This window comes from Chelonus insularis, unplaced genomic scaffold (genome assembly GCF_013357705.1).
Source record: "Chelonus insularis isolate UGA/USDA-ARS -01 unplaced genomic scaffold, ASM1335770v1 contig_94_pilon, whole genome shotgun sequence".
Lineage (NCBI taxonomy): Eukaryota > Metazoa > Arthropoda > Insecta > Hymenoptera > Braconidae > Chelonus > Chelonus insularis.
The window spans coordinates 3,597,506-3,622,024 of NW_023276783.1; the positions used below are offsets into that span (position 1 = coordinate 3,597,506).

Sequence of the window (24,519 nt, forward strand, 5' to 3'; positions counted from 1 at the left end):
GAACTTTGCCCGATTCACTCAACCGTTTCATAATCGACGACCTAAGCTCTATTTACTCTCTATTATATTCTAATTTAACTTTGAAAATTATTGAAAAGACTCGTTTGTAGATTTTTGAGTTACCTACCTGAAGTTTATCAAAATCAAAATCCTCAATTTGTTCAAATAGAATTTAATTGGCGATGATCTTGGTCTAATTATAATATATTTACTTTCTTCATATTAAATTCTGAATATAGAGGTATCGAGGAAATTGGATAGTTAAATATGCATAAAATTATAAATTTTGATTCAAAAAATGATTGAATTTACACTGCAAAATCAATGGATACTACCTGACTTTGCAGTCCATTCCATTATTTTTACTATTTTATTTTTAAATAACATGTTTGTTTCATTCAAGATGCTTTTAAATCCTTAAATATCTGTTAAACAGAAAAATTTTGGGGTAGTCCTGAATTTTACAAAGCGTTCTCTAAAAATAAAACAGGAAGAATTATGGAAATGACTACAAAACCAATGCATATGCACTGATTATAACGTGATAATGAAGCAACTATCTAAAACAGTGGCATTAAGCTCACTGATTTAGTCTGATTTTTACTGCTGCATATATGCATAGCATCAACACGTAAATCAGGCATTCTAAGTCTGATTCTTCATATTTTGTTGCTCAGATTAAAAAAAAAATTCAAATCATAGAGAGTAAAAAATATTTTTTTAGTTTTGATGAAACAAAACAAAAACTCACGAAAATTATTTCAAAATAAAGGGAATTATTCTGATCCGAATAAATTTTCAATTCTATCAGAGGCTTCAACCAGGAAGTTGATTCTTCATTTTTTTTTTCCACTCATATCTCAATCATGTTCCGGTTATTTGTTCCAACAGTTCAATTTTAAGACCATTTTCTAAGTTCTTAAGTCATTCTTGCATAGAAAAAGTTTTGGGCAACACAGGGAGGGAGAAGCAGGAAGTTAGGTACTGATGATAGTACTGAAGGAAAATGGGTATCAAGAATAAAATCAGTTGGTGGACGAGACTTCCGTCCGATCCGTCTGCTGGTCCGTCGAATAATAAGGATCGATATTTTAATTAGGGAGTAGTTTTAGGCTGGGTTACGTTATACGATATAGAGAAACTGAAAGAGACGAGGGATTGTGTCGAATTGTACGCTAGGGGTGCTGATTCATCCATGTACCGGAAGTCAGTTTGTAAAGCTTTTCAAACTTCTCTGGCTTACAGGAAATTCCATTCAACCACGTATCATACATTTTTGGACATTTTTATTAAAAAAAAAAAAACTTTGCCGAATAATATGACTAAAAAAAGAAGAAAATATTAGAATAATCATTGGAGTAAATTTTTTTTTCTTATTTTCAGAGACAAAAAAATTCTACGGAAGCTGAAATTTTTATCGTAGCCATATAGAGTATTTTTATAGAAATTATTATGGAGCCGAAAATATTTTTTGCTTTTAGATAAGAATTAGTTGAAATTCGTTGTTTTAAAAATATTTTTATTACAACATAAGAGTTTCTAGATATTTCTTAGTGTGGGATTTATATTTATTTGATATTTATTAATTCAAATAATTGTAAGCACATATGTTAATAAAAGAAAAATGACCTTTCCCTATTATCTAAAATTTATCTTTATAACTGGACCACAGTAGCTCGTGGTTTGGGGTGTAGTAAAAAAACGCTTTAGGGGGTGGTCTTAGAGAAGAGAAGAGAACCCTGAAGGTGGTTACGGTGAAACGAGGTCGAGTAATTATGGGGATTAATCTTAAGTCCCGTAAAGTCCACCACTTGTAGATTCTCCAGTTTCCTTCATCCTTTAATAGTTCCTCTCTTTACAAAGACAAAATCTCTTCTTTCTAGATAGATACTCATCTTTATTTCTCACAATTTTAGATTTGTGATCTAGTCAAGATCTTTTCACCAAAGACTTTTTTCACCCTTCGGACAAACATACGTATGTAGAATGTGAAGCTACAGGTGTCAGCAAAAGCAGTATTTTTCAGAGGGGAGAAACGAGTGAGAAGGGGTGGCAGGTCGAGTGCCGGCACGCACGTTGAATCTGCTAAACGTTCTCACTCGTGCGTGAAATGCCTCGATATCACTGTTTTATTTCGGCTCGTTCACTCCACTCTACTGCAAAATTACATTCAGTACCACCCTCTATAACACACGTATTCATAAGCATCTTTATCAGTCGTCAAATGACGTATATATTGAAACAGATGAAATCTATTATCGGTAAAAAATAAAGTAAATAAAGATCTATGTAATGAACTGAATAAAATTTTATGTGTATTTCATTGCTTTGATTTTATTTTAATTTTTTTTTAAATAATATAATAAGACATATTTAAAAAGAAAAGCAATAAATAATTTAAAATTATTCTACGCATTTATATAATAAAAATAATAAAGTGAGAAAATGAAGTATTTCCCTGACTTTAGATGGTCTATAAACATTTAGTGGTTTTTTACTTCATTAAACGTCATAAATTCTATCATCTAATCTCTAAGCTTGTTGTAAAAGATGAAAAATAATTTATAACAATTCCAATTTTTAAATATTTTTCATTTTTTTATAAAAGAATAATTTAATCAATAATAAGTTAATTTTAATTCATTATAATCGGTAAAATTAGGTGAGATTGCATTTTCAGATGCTTTATTGGATAAATAAATTGTATTTGAAAAAGTAATCTACCAAAGACCAATTAAAAATGTATTTAAATAATCTCTATTAAGATAGTAGCAATACTTTAATGATACTAAAAAGTCATCTTAATGATGTTTTAAATGATTTAGAATTAAAAAATTATATCACATCAAGAAGATTCCCTATTAAAATATACACTTACTCATAATCAATAGCAATATAATTTGTTTATTTATTTTATTTTTAACCATTCAACAATAGGGTCTCAATAATTTTGTTACCATACCGTGTGGATTACAAAAAAATAAATATAATAATAATAATGTTGAGAATAAAAAATTTATTTTCTCTAGTTTGTCATTTTTCGATAAACAAAATTAAACTAAAACAGTATTAATTTTTCTGTAAATTACTTTTAAATAACCCATCAAAAAATTCGATTAATAATATGTTTTTCAAGTTGTTGAGCTATAACTGTTGTAATTTAATCTGAAATATCGGGGAAAATGGAAAAAAACGAAAGAATCAATAAATCCCAGCTGAGTCTGGGCAATTTAATTAATAATTATTGGACCATGCATCCAAGCACAATGGCGATACTTTCTCGGGTAATCCGTCGAAGATTAACGAGCCTCTAAGTGGAACAAGGATAAGAAGAGAGAGAAGATAAGAGCTTTTGCAGCCACGAGACGCCATGACAGGCTCCGCCTTGTGGTCTTCGTGGTGAACAAACCCCTTGCGCGCCCGCATTAACGCAATTATGAATTTGTCGCGCTAGAGCTATGACAATACAAGATGTTACTAGTTCTACGTCCTCTTCGGCTTCCACCTTCGCCATTTACCCTTATATATTCTCCAAGATAGAGAATCGTTTTGTGGAAAGCCACAGGCGACTGCTGCAACACCCCTGTGACCTTCCTACACCCATAGCGGGAAAATCAATCGACCTAACGACGTCGACAGGTCACTTGCCATCTATTCGTTCTCATACTAGCTTACCCTCTAGCCTTACTGCTACTTCATGACTCGGAATCTTCACGTACACTCTTGCGTATGTGTCTGTGCCTAACTTACTTGCACTACTGCTATAAGGTTTGAAAGTCCCCGATGAAAGGATTCCGAGGCTATATAAGCGTACTGAGACCCCTAAAGTGAGTGCCTAGTCAGCCCTTAATATCCTAAGAGGTGGACCGAAGCAAACAACCCCCTCGACCCAACATACCCCATGGTAAGCACTAGAAAGCTCGGCTAGAACATCCCTTCCTATTATCGTTAACTAATAAGGGACCTAATTGAAATGTCGGACTTTTGTTCAAAGCTTTCGTTTATTTTATGGATATGCATATTTGTTACCATCAAATAATTAAGACAAAGAAAATTACTTTGCAGCTAGAAGCTAAATTTACTCGTTTCAATCTAAATTTGGAAATATCTTTTGAATGGTATTATTTTTTAAAGTGTCTTCTTTAGGATTTAAGCTGATTTCAACATGTGTGCTTTGTTTTCTACAGTTTTTTGATCAATTTAATATACAAAATATTTATTACAGCTGTGTTGGGAAATCCTATTGTCGTTATGAGATCTTTTGAAAGAGAAAAAGCTGAAAATGAACTTAAAAAAAGTAATAACTTACCTTGCTGGGTGCCGGGGCAGTTCGATCGTGTCAAAGATATTCCTTGAAACTCGTAATGAAGTAGATTCTGTCGATTTTTGCTCAGGTACAACTGTAACGAAAGAAAAATCGGTATGATTTACTGAAAAATTTGAAAATACTTAAAAAAATAGGTCTTGATAGTGGATAACCATTAGATTTATAAGATGCTAGTATAAAATATCTACAGAAATTTATGAAAGGAGTTTAACCGACTCTCAGTCATTTCTCATCAGGACCACCCTATTTTCTTCCTAGTATTTTCCTCGCTTTTGCTCGCATGTCAGCCCTTTATTTTATACTGGAGTTAGACTAAGGGTATTAAAGGGGATGCTTTATCCTTTCTTCTCACCCTTTATCCTTCTTGTGCGTGATCGGCATGTTGGGATTCCTTCGAATCGGACGAGACGGGACTTGCTTATCGGGTTCAGCTTAAGACTCGAAATCAAAAGGCGGAATTTCTAAAGGATGCGTTCAGTTTTAGTCATCTATTAACCTTTTGTTTTATAGGAATGGAATCTTCAAAACTGATGGCTTTGGATATTTTATTAGAAATTAAAGTTCAATTTCAAAATGAACTTCATCTAGATTAATCCATAAAATTGAGAAATATGAATAGATAAAAGAAAAAAAAATTCCGAGACCAAGGATCAGTCTTTCTAGATTACTAGGAAAGAAAAGGCTTGAATATTTTTATGTGCTATTAGTCTCAGTTTTTTTGCATCATAGAAGGAAAAATAGTAATTAGATTTATTAATGACAAAAATCCTCTCACGGACAGATTATTTACGATATTTAATATATTATAATCATGATTAATTAATTAAAGCATGAATGTTTTAATTGCAAATGATTTTTATGACTACCAATAATTTCAAAATATATTTTTGATTCTAAAATAATAATGAAGAATTTACGACCAATTTTTTTTATCGAGTGATTTTTTCTACTTTTTATTTCAAAACTGAAATCTATAAAGTACCTTAAAAAGTCAAAAAAAGATGTAGAAGTATATCTAGTCGTAAATACGTCGACGATCTCGCACAAATCGCCTAACGCTTCTCGATATCTTTTGCTGAGATACGACTCTAGATATTCCGAGAGGTGCGAGGAGATATGTACGAAATGCTTTCAGATGGAAAGATAGAAGAAGAACGAAAATAGAAAAGCCAGAGAATTCTGGATAGCAAAGTATGGCCACCCCCTGAGGGTGATCGCGAGGTCGTGCAAACCATCCGGCTGAGGCAGTCCAATTTCTCAAACCCGTCCAATCTGTGTCGTATGCAAAATCAATCACGCTGTCTCTTCTCACACCCCCCCCTCTCTCACTCTCTCTCTACCAATCGAAAATTTTCAAATCCGACCACCGTAGCTCTCAGTAATCCGACTCGAGCGAAAAGTTTGTTCTTCAGATCCTTTTCTTCCATTTATTCGATATCCTCATCCCTTAAAATTTTACAAAGTTTTCTCAGTTACCAATACCGCGGAATGGTTGACATAAGAATTAGAAATTATTATAAATTTTATTTTCAAGTGATGGAAACGGAAATCATTGTGATAAAAGAGGTAACTTATTCTACTATATACAATCAAATTCATCTTTTGTGGCTTCAGAATCAATTGATGCTAATATTTTTTGCCCTTTTCTATCATACATTTTATTCTATATACTTCTTTTAGATATAATTCACGAAAAAAAATTCTCATAATCATTAAATTATAAACCATAAATATTTATAATAAAGAACTCAATAACTCCATTTTATCAATTAATTTTTACTAAGAATCTTGAAGAAAAATTATCTATGAGAGAGAATAAATTAACATAGTATATAACAATTTGATCATGCAGTAATCGAGAAAAATTTGATTGGGCTGTGATGGCACTCACGAAAAGTAGAAGTGGATTTAAAGCACTTTTTTTAAATTCAAATAATGGAATAAATCAAATCATAGATTGATTTCAGAAGGATATATATAGCCGTCTTGAGATTTGTGGATCAATTTTTCGAATGTCTAATAATGATTTAAACATTAATTAATCATGAAATCAGTTATTTTTTGAAATTTATTCTTCTACAGAGAGACAGAGAACAAGATAATTGGCTAAAAATTTCACAAAACGAATGAAATATCAATAAAATCATTTAATTCTATTTTTAAGATTAAAGAGATTTTAGTTTCATACGTAAATATGTATTACCTTTACTCAATAAATAGCTCATCTAGCGGAGGAATTTTTTCTTCCTCAAACGAAAAGTTTGTGTCCATTCCAAAAGTATTTTGTGATTAAAATAAACAATTAAAAATGTAATTTACTAGAAAAGACACATATGTAAAATACATAAATATTCATTCATGCTAAGAAAATTTTTTGGATGAGCATAGGAATAGACATTGTTGGAGTAGCCCTTATTTGAAGCCCCAACGTCCATCAGACTTGCTGATTTTTCCCAGGACCTTGTCCACAGTCCGTTGTGTTCCAAAAGGCGACAGGGAGTGCGACAAAACGTCGGGGATATCGAAGACGACGAAAGCAAGTTGACTCTTTGCTCCATAGAAATCAGGGTAGGAGGTGTAGTCACTCGACGAGAGGGTGCAAAGTTTAGCATACACATTTTACACATTGAAATCCTGACACGCTCGCCGAACTTTAAATTGAAACCCGTCTATGGCCAGCGTCCCCTTTCATGCAGCATAAGAGATCGCGAGAAAATCAAAGAGACGCCAGGGGATAGCTTTTTGTTCATAGAAATAAAGAGACTTTTTTGACATTTTTTGTCTCAGATTTTAACATACATATTATTACTACACCCATAACTATACTAACTCAAATGTCAAACTACATTTCCTATATCACTTTCGACAGCTATTTTTTCTTCTCCATCGACAAAGTGGCAAGAAAGAATCCCCACGAATTTTGTGTGTTGCTCATATATCACCAGCACCGTCCAAGCGCTCGTTTCGTACAAGTTACGAGGTCTTTCCCCGCATGACATCCACTTGTGTTGCAAACATGAGGGCTCCATAAAACAGTTATGGCTTGTTTATGCACTACAGAAGCGGAAGCTGTTACATCGTTAGGTGTCCTAAGTGCCTCGTGATCACAATGCCAACACGTTTACACGTTATTATATAACGTGCTTGATGAAAGCTTCATTTCTATTTTTACTCAATCAAAAATTTGTCAACCACATATTAGTTCAAAAAAGGCTTTCTCAATATCTATGAATTTTTACAATTATAACTCATAATTGATGTCACTAAAATAATCTATTAACTTCTGACAACCTCTAGATCAATTTTTCAATCATTTATAAGTTTAAAGTATCTTCTTGGATCAATAATAGTTATTCATAACTAATAATTGAAGGCTCTATCAATTATTAAGTAGATTTGAAATTATATAGTCTAGTCTGAAAAGTCATTTTAATCATATTTATATCTTTGGCGGCACGATTTATATTTAATAATATAAGCTTATTAAATATTATTTAATATTGAAAAGCTAAAGCCATTTTTGAAGAGAACTGCTGGAAAGGTACTTAGACTTAGTGTCCTGTTAATGTTAAATTAATACAGTTTATATTTTTATTCACATCATCAATTTGGACGAATGAATGTAGGAATTATAGCTAAAATAGAATCTTTATCATTTTACAACATTTGAGTAGATGCATTAGAAAAAACTTTTATGATTTTAGGATAATGAATGATTCAGGTTCAAAGAAATAGAATAGTGACGATATGCTCTATGTTTTCATCATCAACAAGAATCAACAAACACAGCTGTATTACTAGTTGGTAAAGTTTTTTAGTATTCATCCTGAAGCATTTATGACATACTCCTAAATGTTTATCACCAATCTTCGAAAACCAGTCATTAAATTAAACCCAGCTTCAACTATCATAACTATATCCTCATCAAAGAGTACATATGGCCAAGTGGAAGATATAAAATAAAAAAAGAAATCTTGGAGACAAAGCTCATCGACACCGGTATTTTCAATTAAATAATACTAATCCCGAAACGAAGCCGAAAACGACCCTTAGCGGAAATCTCATTCGCGCCCCCTATTCCATCTCCCCGTTGAATCGTCTCTCTTTTAGACTTCGAATCGTAATTAACATTTGGTTCTCCCATTAGTGTAATTAAAGTGCCATTCCATAATCTAGGAGAAGATGGAAGGGGTGATGGAGGGGATGTGAAAGAGCTGGTCCACCTTATCTTTCAGACTTCAGACCCCCGGGTCGTTTACCCTCTCGACCAACCCCCTCTGTTCATCCCTGATGCTTCTTACTCGACTCCGGATACGACTGTAGTTTCACAGCCCTACGATAACTCCTTCCCTTAAATGGGTATGAGGTAGGATGAAAAGCAGGAAAACTGAATTTTGGGGGAAGACTAAAGAAAATTGAGAAAAGCAACTTGATTCAAGCAAAGAAAGTGATTAAAACATTTGAGAATTTGATCGTGAATTTCATTCAAACGATTGGACTTAAAAGAAGAATGGAATGGGAGGATGAAATCTAGTTGGAGTCTAGTGCCTACGAAACTCGATCTAAAGGAACTACTTTCTGCAGTTCAGTCTCTGAGATATACCGACCAGCACGCCAAGGAAACGATAAAGATGGCAGCTACACGATATAGAGAACAGACCAGGACGGGGTTGGCGCTAAAATAAAGAAAAGCAGTAGAGATAAGCACTGGGTCCCGCTTGACATTTTCCGGTGGTTGAGTTAATAATGCGCGTAGTACACAAGAGGGTAGTTTGGAGGTGACTTCTGGGATCCGCAAAGTACCGTCATAAAGAGGCGCGGATGTGTTTATTCGGGAATTTGCTTTTTCTCGTTGTGCCTTCTTTAAACTTACTTTGTTTTTTCCTTTTACCAACACCCCTCATCCTCTTCAATTTCTTTTAAATATTCATTTATCTTATTTTCACACTGTCCCACTAGAGTTTCCAAATTATTCCGCATCAACTAAATTATTTTTAGCCTAATCATTATTTATACTTTTATTTAAGTAAGTGAGAGAATAAAGATAATCTCACTATTATTAATAATAAAATTCTTCAGCTGTGTAAGATGATGATAGGCATGATCAAATCAAATAACGTGTAAAAGAGAAAATTCTCCAACAGTGAATAAGCCGATACAACGACATGAAATCCCTGGGTCACACACGGGACGACACTAATGGCATTTTTATTATTTCTTCAACCCCACCTAGGGAGTGTAATAGGGAGTTGGTATGGTCCATTGGACAACTGACACGCCCGACAGCTTCAGCTTTTCTCACCTTACGTTGTATCTCACTCCAATCTTCATTTTTTTGTCTTTCTTTCATTCCTTTAACCTTCTTTTTTTTTCGTTCTTTAGTTTTTCGCCACCCTCAGAAATATGTCGTTGGACTCTTCTACCCTCCTCGGACACGTCGGAAACGATAAACCGTTAAGTATCCGTCGATGAAAAATATATATAAGATATCTCGCTGTCTCATCATATTTGAAAGATAATGTTTTAAACGCAATAATTTTTATAACTTTTTTTACTTTTCCTGTATCTATAAAAATGACAAATAATTTCAAAGGTATAGCTGTATATTAAAAAGTATTATTTTATGTATTGTTAAAAATTAAATTTGTTTATAAATAATTTTTTTTAACCGTTAGTATTCAATCGATGGTTTAGAGGAGAAGGTTTTGATGTAAAACATGATTTCAACGCCTTGATCAGAGTTCCAGCACATCAGTCTATTTGTAACACAATTAACTACTGATGATGAAGAGTTCATGATATACCATTTCTTCATTTGGGTCATTCAAGGACAAACACATGATCATCACACAAATAATAGAGTCACCATCGTAATCCCAGTTACAAATAAAATTCCCAAACTTTAAGAATAGTTAGTGATGATGGCCTAGTTGTTAGTATGATCACTGCTTTTTTTTGTAAACAAAAAAATCAATAGTGTTTAGTTTTACTTTGACGTTGTGGGTTCACTGAGCATACCAGAATTAGTCAAGATATTTTTTAATAAAGAAAAAAGCTCTGAAAGATGAAAATATGTTGCACACATGAGACTTCACGAGTCTGAGAAAATCCGATTGCAAGGGAATTAGAATGCCAGTGGGACGTTTGTCAAAGACGTGAAATTTCATCGGAAGCCAAACGTCGGTTTTGGATGTCCGAGTTGAACGAATTTCGAAGTCAAGGGGATTGCGATATATTAAAGTACTTCTCAAGCTCCCTCTTCTCTAATTCTCGATCTGGTTATTTCCCTCAACTCCGTTCTCGTTACCATTCGAAACGCAGACCAATCATAAGCTGTAGGATAAGCTTTCGTATTTAACACATAATAATTTTTCGTTTTTCTCATCCATCAACCTATCCTAGATAATTCTCAGTTAGCTAAGTAAGGGTTCTAGTTAATATGGGTGATATTGGTAGTGCATTTGAGGTGTAAAAGTTTTCTCAAACATGACGCAAAAGTGTGTAATCCATGAAGTGAGAAGTCGAGGGAAAATGAGGAGTTGGAGCCATCGTGAGAGAGCAAGGCTTTCCTTTTGGTGCCATTAGTCATTAGTGATTCTAAAAGCTATGAGAGAAAGTATGAGAGTTGAACGCGATGGTGGAATATTACAGCGGCCACACTGGCTTTTACCATACTTCAGCTTTATACTCGGCTCATTCATCAAAGCATATCCGAGGAAAAAGAGATGGCTTTATACGGCCAACGGTTTTACATTGCTTCGACTTACAAGTCACTATATACTTGCCTCGAGCTCATTTCGTCGTTCATTTGTGTAATAACTAGCTTTCATATAATTTTCTCTGTATTCAAAAATTCGTAACTTCATTAAAAAATTTTCGAGTAAAACTTGCATTTAATTAATGTTAACATTAATTATAAAACGACAGAAAAGTATACAAATATCGTATAATATAAAAAGATTCAAAGTTTACATGCTGTGAAAATTTTAAAATATGTTTTATAATATTATGACAAATGTATAATTATGTTCAGTAATTTTTGCCATAAATATAATAGAAAATGAACAAAGAGTTATTTGTAAAAATCTAGTTGAAACAAGAAAAAAGAAACTTAATTCCATCAAAATATCAAGAATATTAAAATTAAAATATTTTTTTTTAGGTTTCAAAGTCACTTGAATTAAAAAAATGTCCCTACGACAATGATGATGACAACAAAAGGGCCCTTAATTTGTTTAAACTCTGCATCAATTCTAGGGAACTCTAGAAATCGAATTTGTGTACAAGAAATGATGATAATTGATCAATTTATGTTGCCAGATAAAAATATTCAACAGAATAAATATTTAATATTTGAAATATTCATCATACCATTTTTCTTAAAACCAAAAAACCTACGTTTCGGATAATACTGACTTAGCAAAAACATTAATTGATTCAATTAAATCTAATTGTATTACATAGATAAATGAAATTCCTACGAAAATTTAATGCCTCTATAAATTTATAACAAATATTTAATAATAAAAATAACTATTTGAAAATAAATTGCTCCAATCTTGACAAGAACGGTTAAATAATGATTTAATGTGCTTGGTTAAGCTCTGAAAAAATCCACTTATTGTTGCAGAAATGTTATTAATAGAACAGACATATTGAATAAAACTAAAAATGTTGCTTTCAATCTAAGGCAAAGGTTGCCGTCGGCAACACCAAACTAGAGCTACAAGAGAAACTTTCCTAACGAGGTTTACCGCTAATCACCGCCAAGAAACCATTCGCGTGTAATTTGTTTATATCCCTGGTCATGCCCACCAACCATAACTCTTCGGCCCTTAACGTCTTCTACATCTCTCTTTCTCTCATAAAGAGAAGGAGACTTTACCTGCCACTCCCAACATGATTACCTGAAACTCGTGATTTCCGCAACGGAAATCACGCACATTCAATTGAAACTTTGTGTATTTAATTTAATAGAAAAAAGTTATCAGGATATGTAGAATTTTTTCTTAAATCAACAGCTTTCATTACGACATGTTAATATGAAGACCATTTTTTTTATTTATACCCCAGAAGCATTTGCGATTTTGTAATCTATCTTGATATGAATGATTTTCAAATGAAATTGGCATTAATATCAAGAACTTGAAAGAAAATTATACTATATTTACTATATTCAAGTAAGTAGAAAAATAGTTCCAACTAGTATTCATCCAAGTTAGTCTCTCAGTTGACCAAAGTTAGAACTAACTTAAGAATAAGTATGGTTAAAAATGAAATTATCAACTCATGAACATGTCTTATAAGTTGGAGAATGCAGTTAGCGACCTTATTTTTGTTTGGAAATATCTTCGACCATCTATAATGAATTTGAGTCAGTATAAACTTGTTGGTTTTCTTACCAAAGATTTAAATGCTGCTAATAGAGCAGAAAATTAACTGATCTATTAATTCAATACTGAACTTTACGATAATCCAAGCTAGAACTGAATTTTAAACGTTTATACTTAGCATGCCAAGTTTGATCCAAGCTTGGCCTAATTGTTAGACATAGGTAGAGCTAACCTAGGATGGTATTATGATTATATATGTACAAATTGAGTGTTCACTTTACTATGATGTTCATCACTATTTCAAGTACAAGTTATTACACATTTATAACTGAAACTATGATATATTTAAATTCATGGTTATTATTTTGCTATAACCCTAAACTATGATAAAGTAAATTTTATCAGACAATGTTAGATCTACAGTACTACTTATTAAAGATAATACCAACAAGGGCAAATAAGACCCTAGTTTTATCACCATGGAACCTTGAAAATTCTAAGTACTTCTTAAAGTAAAATTGTACATAGAATTTTGTAATTGTAGGATTCTTTTCTCAACTGGTGCTACAAGACCTTTCTCCAAATTAAATATTGATGTTTTAGTTCAACTAAAACTATCCTAAAGATTTGTGATGATTAGTGATAATTTCTAAAAAGTATTTGTCCAATTCTTATAAAATAAATATCAATGAAAATCATTAAAAATCATCACGAAACAGTGGAAAAAAGAAAGAGTTTTTTGTTCATTGAAAGTTGAAAACTCTGAACAAGAAATTCTTGATTTTTGGTTTGCACAAGAAATAAAGATCCACGAGAGGACTTTCCAGTTTTTTTCAAAATAATCCAGTGGAAAATAGCTAAAAAAATAACGAGAGAAAAAATATTCCGAAAGATAATTAATTTGATGATTTATTACTGAGTTTCAAAGTTTCAAAGAGCTAACTGATTGAATTCGTAAATAAATTTGTCCTTGGTACTACCATATGAATGTTTTAACAAAAAGTTCCAATATTCCGAAACAGAAAAAATGATGGATTAATAAAATGAATATAGATAGGAAAATAATTAAGTTGATACACGAAAAATGTTACGGTCAGATACCTAATCTGATGGATTAGCTTTCCAGTGACCAGAGGATCCATCAGAGATGAGATGTGTCATCCTTTGTTATAATTCGACGTCCAGCAAGAGTAAAATAGGATAACATGTACAGAGAGTCGTCCTGGGACTATGCAGTAACACAGAAAAGACATTAGCTGGCGTGTGAAACAGAGGTAGTTGTAAATGGTGGAGGGTGAGTTCTCTCGAGGTGTCCCAGAGTAGTGAAACCGCGACGAACGTTTCCCTAGTTTTGCCTGGCGAGTGCTAAGTAAAGTCAACCCAACGAGACAGACGTAAGCGCGATACTAACCCTCAACACTTCTCCTTTCACTTCTCCACCTTCCCCCATTTTGGTCACGCTAATTATCGCCATGGGAAATGGATGACGCTCGTTGAGAAGGAAGGAAGACTCCATGAGGAAATACTTAATTGCCTGTAGCTGAAAATAATGGCCGGAAAAAGCAACGATGATTTCATAAACTTATAAAGCTGAGCTTAATTATTCCTTTTTTCCTGGTTTAGTTTTCTTATTATAAAAAATTAAGAGTTGGGTTCTCGAAAGAATGCGAGTTTTTATTTCCTGAATGAAAAATTTGAATATATTTTGTTCAAAATACTTTAACAATTATTGTTTAGTAACTGGGATTTTTTGGTTTGATATTTTCAAAGAATTGAAAGAAGAATAGTTTCATTTATGACAAAAAACAATTTAGGCTTTGAAGTGAATCATTTGTTCTCCAGCAATCAACAGCATAAAATCATTGACTTTTTAATTTACATACTCAAAAAGCCCTAAAGTTTATTTCAAACTCGTGCTCGCTAATAAATTTGAAACTATAAACTTCATTAAAGTTTCTAAAAGCTATTTGTAACACTTAGTGATACGTGTACAAATATGTTGGTGAATAATTTTTTTATTGATATTCTATTTTATTGAACACAAGTGTAGGGCACAAGAATCATTAACGTCGCTTGTGGTTTCCTGCTTTTAATTAAAAACCAATTTCGAGGCAGGAGAAGGAGGTAGGTGGTACAGGAGTGGCTTTGGGTATTTAATTGGAAGCCTCCCTGATATTGGCCGCTTACTCTGTATACCTGAGTTACCCTTTGTACCTTCATCTTTTGTTGCAATAGACTATGAAACAACCCCCAAAATATCTCTTGCATATCAAAAATATTTCACCGACTTCTTGATAAAAAAAAAAATTTTTTTTAATTAAAAACTTTTTTTAGATTTAAGAAGAAAAAAAAATAAAAAAGAACAGAAATTGAGTGGAGGTGAGCCTGTAAGCCGACTTAAAATTTCTGTCGCTTAATCCTTGTAGTCTAGAGTGAGTTCAGCCCCAGAATGGCTCGTCAAGCCCTTGCCACTAGCAACGAAGAAGGGAAGGGGTTTATTAGCGCTCTCCTCTCGAAATTCTTTTCATCGAGCGTTGGGACACGCCATCTCCTCCCACACCGTTTACATAAGCGAGTTCTCTGGATTACCTTTTTGATATGTAGATAAGGGAGTTGGGGATAGAGTTGAAGCTTGTGCTTTTACGCCGTTTACCACCCTCCTTCTCATCCCCTTGGTAAAAAAAAAAATCTGCCACCGTGTTACTTTTGTAAATCTTGTATAAATTTTATTCTAACAATAACATTTGTTACACTTCAAAGAAAATCACTTTTAAGATATTTTATTAAGGTTCAATCGTTATTTTATCAAAGAATGTTTAGCTTTATTGAACTTTGCTCTTTAAATATTATTATATCAACTACTATCATTATTGGTATTTTTTATTTTTTCACTAAATTAACTTGAAGAATGTGATAATTATTAGGTTTATTTAAAAAAGAGGTGTCAACATGAGAAATAAAGGTAATTAAGATTTAACAGGGAAACAATTAGTTGGTATCAGGTGCGGCGTAGCGTTTCAACTTGTAAGCCAGATTTTCTCGGACCAACCCTGACAATTAACTCCATTACCAAGCTGTAATATTACGCGAGAATTTACTCACGACAGCGTACGCACTATTCGTTAAGCCCAAGAGCTTTGTTTTCATTCCTTTCCCTCAGGGACAAGTCACTTTTCCAATACTCTCGTAATGTTTTCAATGTATTAATAAACTTGAAATAATACTCATATTTTAGATCAATACAAAGTATTATTATCTTTCAAATCTTCAAGATAACTACCAACGTACTCAAGCATTTTACTTTGAATTTAATTTTTTAATTTAAAATCATTGAATTCATCAATAAAAAGCTTGGAATCGTGTATTCAATACATAGGCCATCGATTTCCTATCACTTTTTTCATTTATTTTCTCGATATTCATGACATCGTTTAGATTATTAGCACCGAGGGACATCAAGTACTATTTTGCAACGATAACGTACAACTTGGAGGGAATGGGAGAGTTCGATTCATATATTCATAGGGTACATCTATGCGAGAGAACATTCACTTGGTGGATGAGAAGGGGATGTTATGTACTACGATTGCTACCGGTCGTGACCCCCTGCATACATCATCAACACGACTAGAAGTGAAAGGAGTAGTAGAGAATGAGAGAAAGAGAGAAAGCTGTGATGAAACGGCCCCCAGTCGCATCACCTGAAAGCAAAAGCATCCTCTGACTGATTGCCAACTCACTCGGGACACGTTTACTCCAGTCCCTGGACTCTATTCTCCATTTCTCAATGATATGAGACACATTTGGGCAAGTGAAACCCTTTGTCTTGCTACAATATATGTTTGGGTAAGTCATAAAAATGATGGAAATTTATAAATTATGGACAAATAAATGATACTTTTTTTAAAATAAATTATGATATAAGTGATTAGTTAATTTATAGTTAAAAGATAGCTATTTTGATGAATTCCAGAAAGACTGATAGAAATCAAGAAGTTTCTCTAGTCCTATTTAACAAACTCACCGATATTACTTTAATTGCAAGCCAGCAAAATTACTTATTGTTAATAAACAGATTGTAATTTAAAATTAAAACAAAATTTGATGGATTCAAATGATAGTTGTTGTTATATTGAAATATTTTTGATAGATTTACTTACGATTTTAATGTAAAAATTAATATAAATATTCATAACTGAAGTTTCAGAAGTTAAAAACCAAAAGAGTTGGATGAAAATAGATTCACGTTAAACATAAATTTGGTTAATAATAATGAACTGATCTTAGAGTATGTATATCTATGAATTACTTTCTTAAGCTGAATCAGTGTAAAAACCACTGCAGATTAGTGAACATTCACTGATGCGTTTGAAAGCGTAACTATCAATTTTCAATTATTGCCATTAAATAAAACTATTTTTAGATTTAAATAATAAAACATTAAAATATTCAACGTATTTAATTTTATAGCCAATGCAACATTTGTGAATAATATTCTAATTATTTTGAAAAGTTTTATTATTTATTATGTATAGATTATTGATTGATTTTTTTCATATTCAATCTATGCACAAGTAGAAGGTAGTGAATAATAGAGTACGATTTTTGATCACATCAGAATAAATTTACTATTTATTTGACTGATAAATTGCCATTGATATTGACATGAAAAAAATTCTCAACTCAATCAAGAGACAAATCTTTACTCCTATTTGCGACAAAAATATTTTGTTTACAAGGAATGTTTTTTTTTATTTTTATTAATCAAAAGTTGATAAATTTTCACATAATTACAGACTAATTGTTTCCTTGAACTCGTTATCAATTGTACGAAAAAATTATTCTCTCGTGTGCAGAATGTCTTTACAAAGTTATTTAAATAAAGAAATTCATCAAAAAGAAAAATACTAAAATTTATTAATCTAACAAGATATTGCAGTGAAGACAAAAACATATAATATTAAAAAAATTAATGTCAATATTTTTTTTAATAAACTAGTTTTACATTTAATATCAAAAAAGTTTGATTTGTTTATACTTTGATATCATCATCATAGCATGACACTATATTTTAATATTAAACACAACAAAAAATAAAATTCACTCTTCAACTATAATTGAGATAAATATTTTAGTTTGATCGTCGATAGCATGTTAGAATAATTGAGTAATTAGTTAACAACAGAAAGTCAGCTTGCGTTAATCCACAGAAGCATATGCGGTCGCGGCTTTATTGTACTTAAATGCTTGCTGAGATATCTCTCGCGTCAACTGCGGCTGCAAGTATTCTCACTACCCCTTTTAAGATTCGCTATGCTGCAAGAGTGAAGTGCTCAAGTGTGTTTACGAGCACTGCCGCATTAGATGGATGCTGTCGTAGCTTAATCGCCACGTTGCTCGTAATTCACTAGACGAGATCCTACAGCTACCAATGTTACTTCACCCCAACACACTCAACCCCTATTTTCTAGCCCAAAACTGTTGTCTCGCATGCTTCAGCAGATTTTGCCAATTATCTACCAAGAAATCATTTAAAAGCTAGACATATATAGATGTATTATTATCCAATGAATCATTTTTATTTTCTCAGAGAGTAAAAAAGTAATTCAATCATTAACTTTTTTTTCTTCTTTCAGTGACCACTTGCAAGTGGCTGGTCCTAAGAACTGGTCAAGAGAGAAATGGCAGTGGGTAATAGCAGCATACCAGATCGAGGCCTAAGCACGTTCTCACCCTTGGCGCTGCTCATGAGGACCCTTGGAGGACCTAACGAGCGGCTTTGTCATCTCTCTACGCGTAAACCCACACTCTATTCTATCCCTATATTTCACAATTGTCTCTTGCTCTTAAGTCTTAATAATGGTTTTTATAGGTTTATCCCCATCATGAAGACCCGAAAAATCATGAATTATATTATGGTGGATTGGAACCATGCACGAAATAATTTTAAAAAATATTTTTGAATAAATTGAGAGTAGCGAAAGCGTGCTTTTTAAAATCTATTGAATTGTTTGATTGAGAATTGAACTGACAAAGAAAGAAAAAATATTGGAAAGGAATTGGAAAATTAAGAATTCAACACATGATATCAAACATTTGCTTTGAAAAATTGATTACGAATAATGTAGGTTTTCTTTATCTAAAGAAAGCAATTTTCATGACTGTTTAGCAAGCATTGTTGACTTTAAACTTTCTCAATTGTTTCTAGAGGACTGAGATCCAATAGTGATGAGAGGCTTAAGCTTTTATTATTTTTTGCTGGCAATAAACAGACTTGCAAGGAATATTCAAAGCTTCTTTGCATTTCGATGAAACGCTGACCGGAGTCCGGTGGAACTTTTGGGTCGCCGGAGACTGTCAGATTAATGGAGCCTCATTTAAATACGAATCTCGTGCCGATACAGAGGGTAGACGTAGAGAAGAGCCAAGAGAGTGTAGAGAGGGGTTGAGAGAGAGGCTAGAGAGGTTAGAGAGAGGATGACCAAGGGTCGAAGTGTGTTTGCCGTCCGAGTAATGACTTGGTGGGGTTTCCACTCTCTCCAGTGGCTTCAGGACGATCCCAGAATAGAAGGAGAATGGCTATGCAAGCCACCCCTTTGTCACCCCCGAACATCCTTCTATTCGTTCATACTCCAGGGACTCTTCCTAATTTCACCATCACCGGACTTCCTCTTTAATTTCAAATCTTCCATTCCACACCCATTTATATATTTAGAATAAAAACCTACTGAGGGTGACCCAGAATCATCCCCTTATTACAAAGACATCTTTTTATTTTCACCCCATTGATCAGACTTTTCGCTTCCGACTACTGCATGGTCAGTCAACTGACGACGCTTTGCATACAAACATCCCCCTATGTCTCAGAAATCCTTACAGATGGGCAGTAAATTTTTAAAAACTATCTCTTATACACACTGTCCACCAATACCAACTCTACACCTAAATTTATATCACTGTCTACTTTTCTCAGCATTCCGATGAGTTTGCGGAAACCCTCTGTAGCAAACATTCCTACGATCCACAAACATACAAGTAAATACCACCGTAATTTCACCCACGGATAAAACAAATATAAAACTAGAGATCAAAACCGATTCCATAAAAATCAAACTATTTTTGTGCCTATCGTTTTATTTTATTAGGTATTCAGGAAACGGAATTGCTTAAGTTTATACTTTATGTTCAATCAGTACAAAAATGGAATAATAGTTCTGATACTATAATGCTAGATAAGTGTAAGCATCAAAACAATTCATATTTACCAAGAAACAATCAGATTGCAGTTCAAATAATTGAATTTTATTTTCTATAAAAAATATCTCTTATATTTATCAACTTTTGTTTTTAATTTTAAAAAAGGAAAATATCCCAAATTATTATTATTGTTTCATTTTAAATTAACTGATTAGTTTAATGAATTTATTAGAAAATTTATATTCTTCAACCAATTCATCATTACTAAGATGAATTCATATAATAATAATAAATATTCATTACTCTGGAATAGATACTCTCTATTTCTATAGAAAGAAAGCAGTATCATCAAATCACTGTCAAACATTACACTCGTTGTTCTGACAGCTTTGTCTACATGAGCTTTCATCATCTCCATCAATAGCTCGTCTTCTATACTTGGTTCCTGAGCAATATTCATCTTGTTGCAGTTCGCATGTCTCAACTCACTATGAAGAAGGAGAGTGAGAGGAGAGGAAGAAAGGGGATGGGAAATTCCACCCTCTTCAACGTCCTTCTATCTATCTAGAGAAGGTAACCCAGGGATAACACTATCAAATGCACGCCGTTGGCTTCGTCAAAATCCCAAACTCCCCAAAAACTCTGTCTATTCCACAGAATAGCATGAGACCCAAGCTTTAGGTAAAATCCGTCACACACGTCGCGTGTAATTAGTCGTAATAATTATTTTCGTTCGGGTTCATGAGAAAGGATCCTTGATAACGACGAGGATATGAGTATAAGAGGGTGAGTCGTAGGACAATCTCATCTCGATTCCGTCGTACATTGTACTACCCGAGGCTCTATATCTCTCCCGAGTCTTCTAGTCTGGACCTCGTGTAGATCGTAAGGGCTGAAGACCCTTTCACGGCTGTTCTCTCCTACATCTTTGTGCCCCTAGACGTAGTGGCAAATTGAGGACACTACTCTCCCTTTAACTCTTCGCAATATATGTGAAACATTCTCGAGACAAATGCCGAAAAATGGGCTTGGAAAACATTTTATTTGTGATAGTAAAACAAATACTTTCAAATAAAAGTTACATTTGCTGTAATGGCTTACACTAATTCTTTCATGGTCGGCTGTTTTTATTATAAAATTCAATGGATGTTACTTTTTTTGATCATAAAGAAAAGGTTTTTGTCCATAAAAATAAAAACTATTTCATCAATTTTGTGAGGATCGATAAATTGGAATCAACAACATTTAATTCGATGTAATCTTAAAGATGAATTTAATTATGTTATTTAAATTTTTAGATGAATTGAAGTATTTTCAGTCCAACTTATTGATAAATTTATTTTTATTAAAATTTTTGGATGACATTTTCCCCAACTGTTTTATTAAAATGTGAAGATCCAATATATTGTGATTAATAATATAGTTAAAGTTTTATAAATATAATTAAAAACCTATGTCAAGGTTGGATATTATGTTTAGAGCCTGGAGATAGTAAAAATCATCGCTAAAATGTTGTCTATAGATTTTTAATATTAATAAAGTTATCAATTAATTAGACTGAAAAAACTCCAATTCATTTATGAACTTGAATATCTACTTTGAATTTTCATCAAAATGTTTTTTAAAGTTGCATGGACTTGATAATCATTACTTGAAAAAAAACCTTTCATTCTTGAAATTATCTAATTAATTATTCTCCTGATTCTTCCTCATTCATATCTTTAGTGAACACAACACACGAAAATGAGGACGAGAATCAATTGACTTGTGCTGTACAAGAGAAGTAACAATTATTAGAGAACAGAAAGCATCATTTCTATCGTAAAGCACAAGAACCTACGGACAGTTTTCCCAGGACTCTAAGGGGTAAATACGAAATTTAATAGAAACTTTGTTGTTGACGAAGAAGAGATCCAGTTGAGAGTATAGTGGAGCGAAGGGTCTTGTCAAGAGTACTTCTATCTACCAGTAGTAGTCCTCGTCTTGGCAATTAAGCCATTGCTTTAATTGCCTATACGGTGGCATTAATAATGCATCTTCCACTTTAATAAACACTTAATCTCATTTCACTCGGACCAACATTTCTATCTGTGTCTTTCCAATTTCTTGCCGACTGGTCAAATAAAAAGAGAAAAAGATAAAAGAAGCAAGCAAGAGAGAAACTCTAAAGCTTTTCATAAATATTGAATGACACCCGCTGGCGCATCTAGACGCCAGTGAATCGGCTTCGTCGCACGCACCCCTAGTGGTTTTCGCTCAGAGTCTAATAAAGGGTTAATTAATACGCTTTAAAACCGACTGAGGGTGAGAGCTCTCGCACAAAGAGAGTCTGCTGAGGGTGCAAACCATCCTAGTTCGCAGCAAATTATAAATAAAGCGATGATTTATAATGAAATAATTGAAAAAATAATTTGGCTATCGAAGTCGTGGTGACTTATCAGCACACCAGAATAATGAATACATTAAACTAATATCTAAATGTGTATGCTACCTTTTAATACCATTATTATTGTTTTTGCTCAAGCATTAACTGTTCCATTAAATTTATAAAACTATGAAAAATTATTGAATTAGATTTGAAATATTTAAAGTTTTAATGATATGAAAATGACATGAAATTATCAGCTTCTTATCTTCTGTAAAACACTCTCAAAATATCAAAGTCATTTTGAAAGATAGTTACCCCAACCTTCATTTGTCAAGAAGAAGAAAAAACTTTCAAATCATTGATAAGATTCAAAAGTATCAATGAACACAATACTGATAAACATATCTCTCATCAGAAATAAATCATTTCCTTTTTAAGAACAATTATCACATGTGTTGAAGAAGGTGAAAGACTACAACAAATCCTAGTTAGACTGTGAAAACAGCAAGAATCACCGTGGTAAACCCAATTTATTTCGTTCAAGAGCGTGTTAAGGGTGAGACGATGAGGAGTGAGAGTATCAAGAGGAATGAGAAGGGAAATGCATACATATAGAAACACCAAATGCTGATGCCACCGGCGACTTGTGAACCACTTGTCGCTGTTACGGCCCCATAAATTCGGCTCGCCACAGCTAACACTCTGACACCCTAGCTCACCGCGGTCGTTGGATCTCTGCTCAAACATCACCTTACTTATGGTTACGACCTGTCTGCTAGTCACCAACATTCTACGTATTTATCCACATGAAATACTTTAATGTTTGGCTAAAAATACAACTCTATTAACTGAAATTGATCCAGAAAATACATTGAGATTTTAGTATTGAGCCTGGTGGTTCAAATCAAAATAATAAAATAAATGAAATAGAAAAATAAATATTCTGCATTGATTGATAGGTATACCTAATCATTTTTTTCATTTTTGAATCATTCGGCATGCGTTTTTCAGATAACCTGATTAAATTTTTAGTGTAATTCAATGTTCTATTGAATATTCTTGCTTTGATGTTAAATTATCAAAGACAATCATAATCATAGTCATTAGAATATAAAAAGTCACCATGATTATTTATTGATCGTTGATTATTACTATAACTTATATTCATAAGTTTCTTCACTCAATTGAGATTAAAGAATAGAAAGATAATCAATAATACAACCGGAAATTATCAACATATCAAGTAAAAAATTCAAAAATAGGCATCTAAATAATCAAGGAAGGACAAAAACCAAGATTTTGTTGGATAAATTGCTTCTGCACAAGGTTACATCATCCTGCATACGACGTCTCATCGTCATAGAACCTAATAAGATGAAATCAGTGGTGTATGACGTTCCGGTAAGGGCGTTCTCGTCGCGGTAGGTGGCTTCCTAGTGATGTCTACGAAGCTCCTCATCAACAAAGACTAGCACAAGCATAGTGGAGTTGCCTATCGAGTTAAAGAGGGTGGGCTTCTGATATTCAGCAACTGGACCCTACTTACCAGACTTGCTTACCCAAGGTTTCTCAAGGAAATAATACTCGAGAAAAACGGAATAAAAATATTTTTGCTTTGATGAAGAAGACAATTGGTGAGTTTCAATGGTCAGAAAGAAGCGGAATTTTTTTTCTAAGGTGAAAAAATAGTGGAATGAATTGCCAAGTTTCGCTTACTGGTTGGTGAGGAAAAGGGAGAAGAAAGGATAGAGGAGTCATATATACGACATCCCTATTGAATGTAGTACTTTGAAAACTTTGGACATTAAGAGAAAGGGCTGGTTGCTGAGGACGTATTGTAAAGGTACTGGAAATGGACGTTGGAAAGAGAGCTTCCTAGACACCTTACGAATTTAAGGAGAACCCTTTCAAGAGAAGAAGAAATAGGATTCTCTAGAAAATTGTGTAGATTTCAACTAGATTTAACTATGGATTTAGAGATAAATCCTACTGTTTTATGACTTTTATGAGTTCCAAAGCATTTATGAAAACATTTAGTAGGATTTCTTGACATTTATTTTTAAAGAATTCTCTAGATACCTCATGTGATGCATCGAGCGTGAAACAAAGATTCAAAGTTTTACTTTGAATCAAAGCCTAGATGGCTTCCGGAAACAAAGGGGAATGAATCCTTTGAAAAGTATCTTCTACTAGGATTCTCTTATTATATTTTTTTCTCATTTATCATGATGAATTTTAGGCTTTTTCAATTACCTATTTTAGTTATTTAAAATCACTTTCAGTATGAAAAAAAC

General features: G+C 33.0%; 1 protein-coding gene across 1 annotated transcript in view; it reads right to left on the reverse strand.

Moving 5' to 3' along the window:
* The window catches only part of LOC118072829 (nuclear receptor corepressor 2), a 248,198-nt gene that overhangs the window by 94,826 nt on the left and 128,853 nt on the right, over positions 1 to 24,519 (reverse strand). The window contains exon 4 of the mRNA XM_035092958.1: positions 4,310 to 4,400. Within this exon, the coding sequence (XP_034948849.1) occupies positions 4,310 to 4,400 (91 nt within the window). The remainder of the gene's footprint in view (positions 1 to 4,309; positions 4,401 to 24,519) is intronic.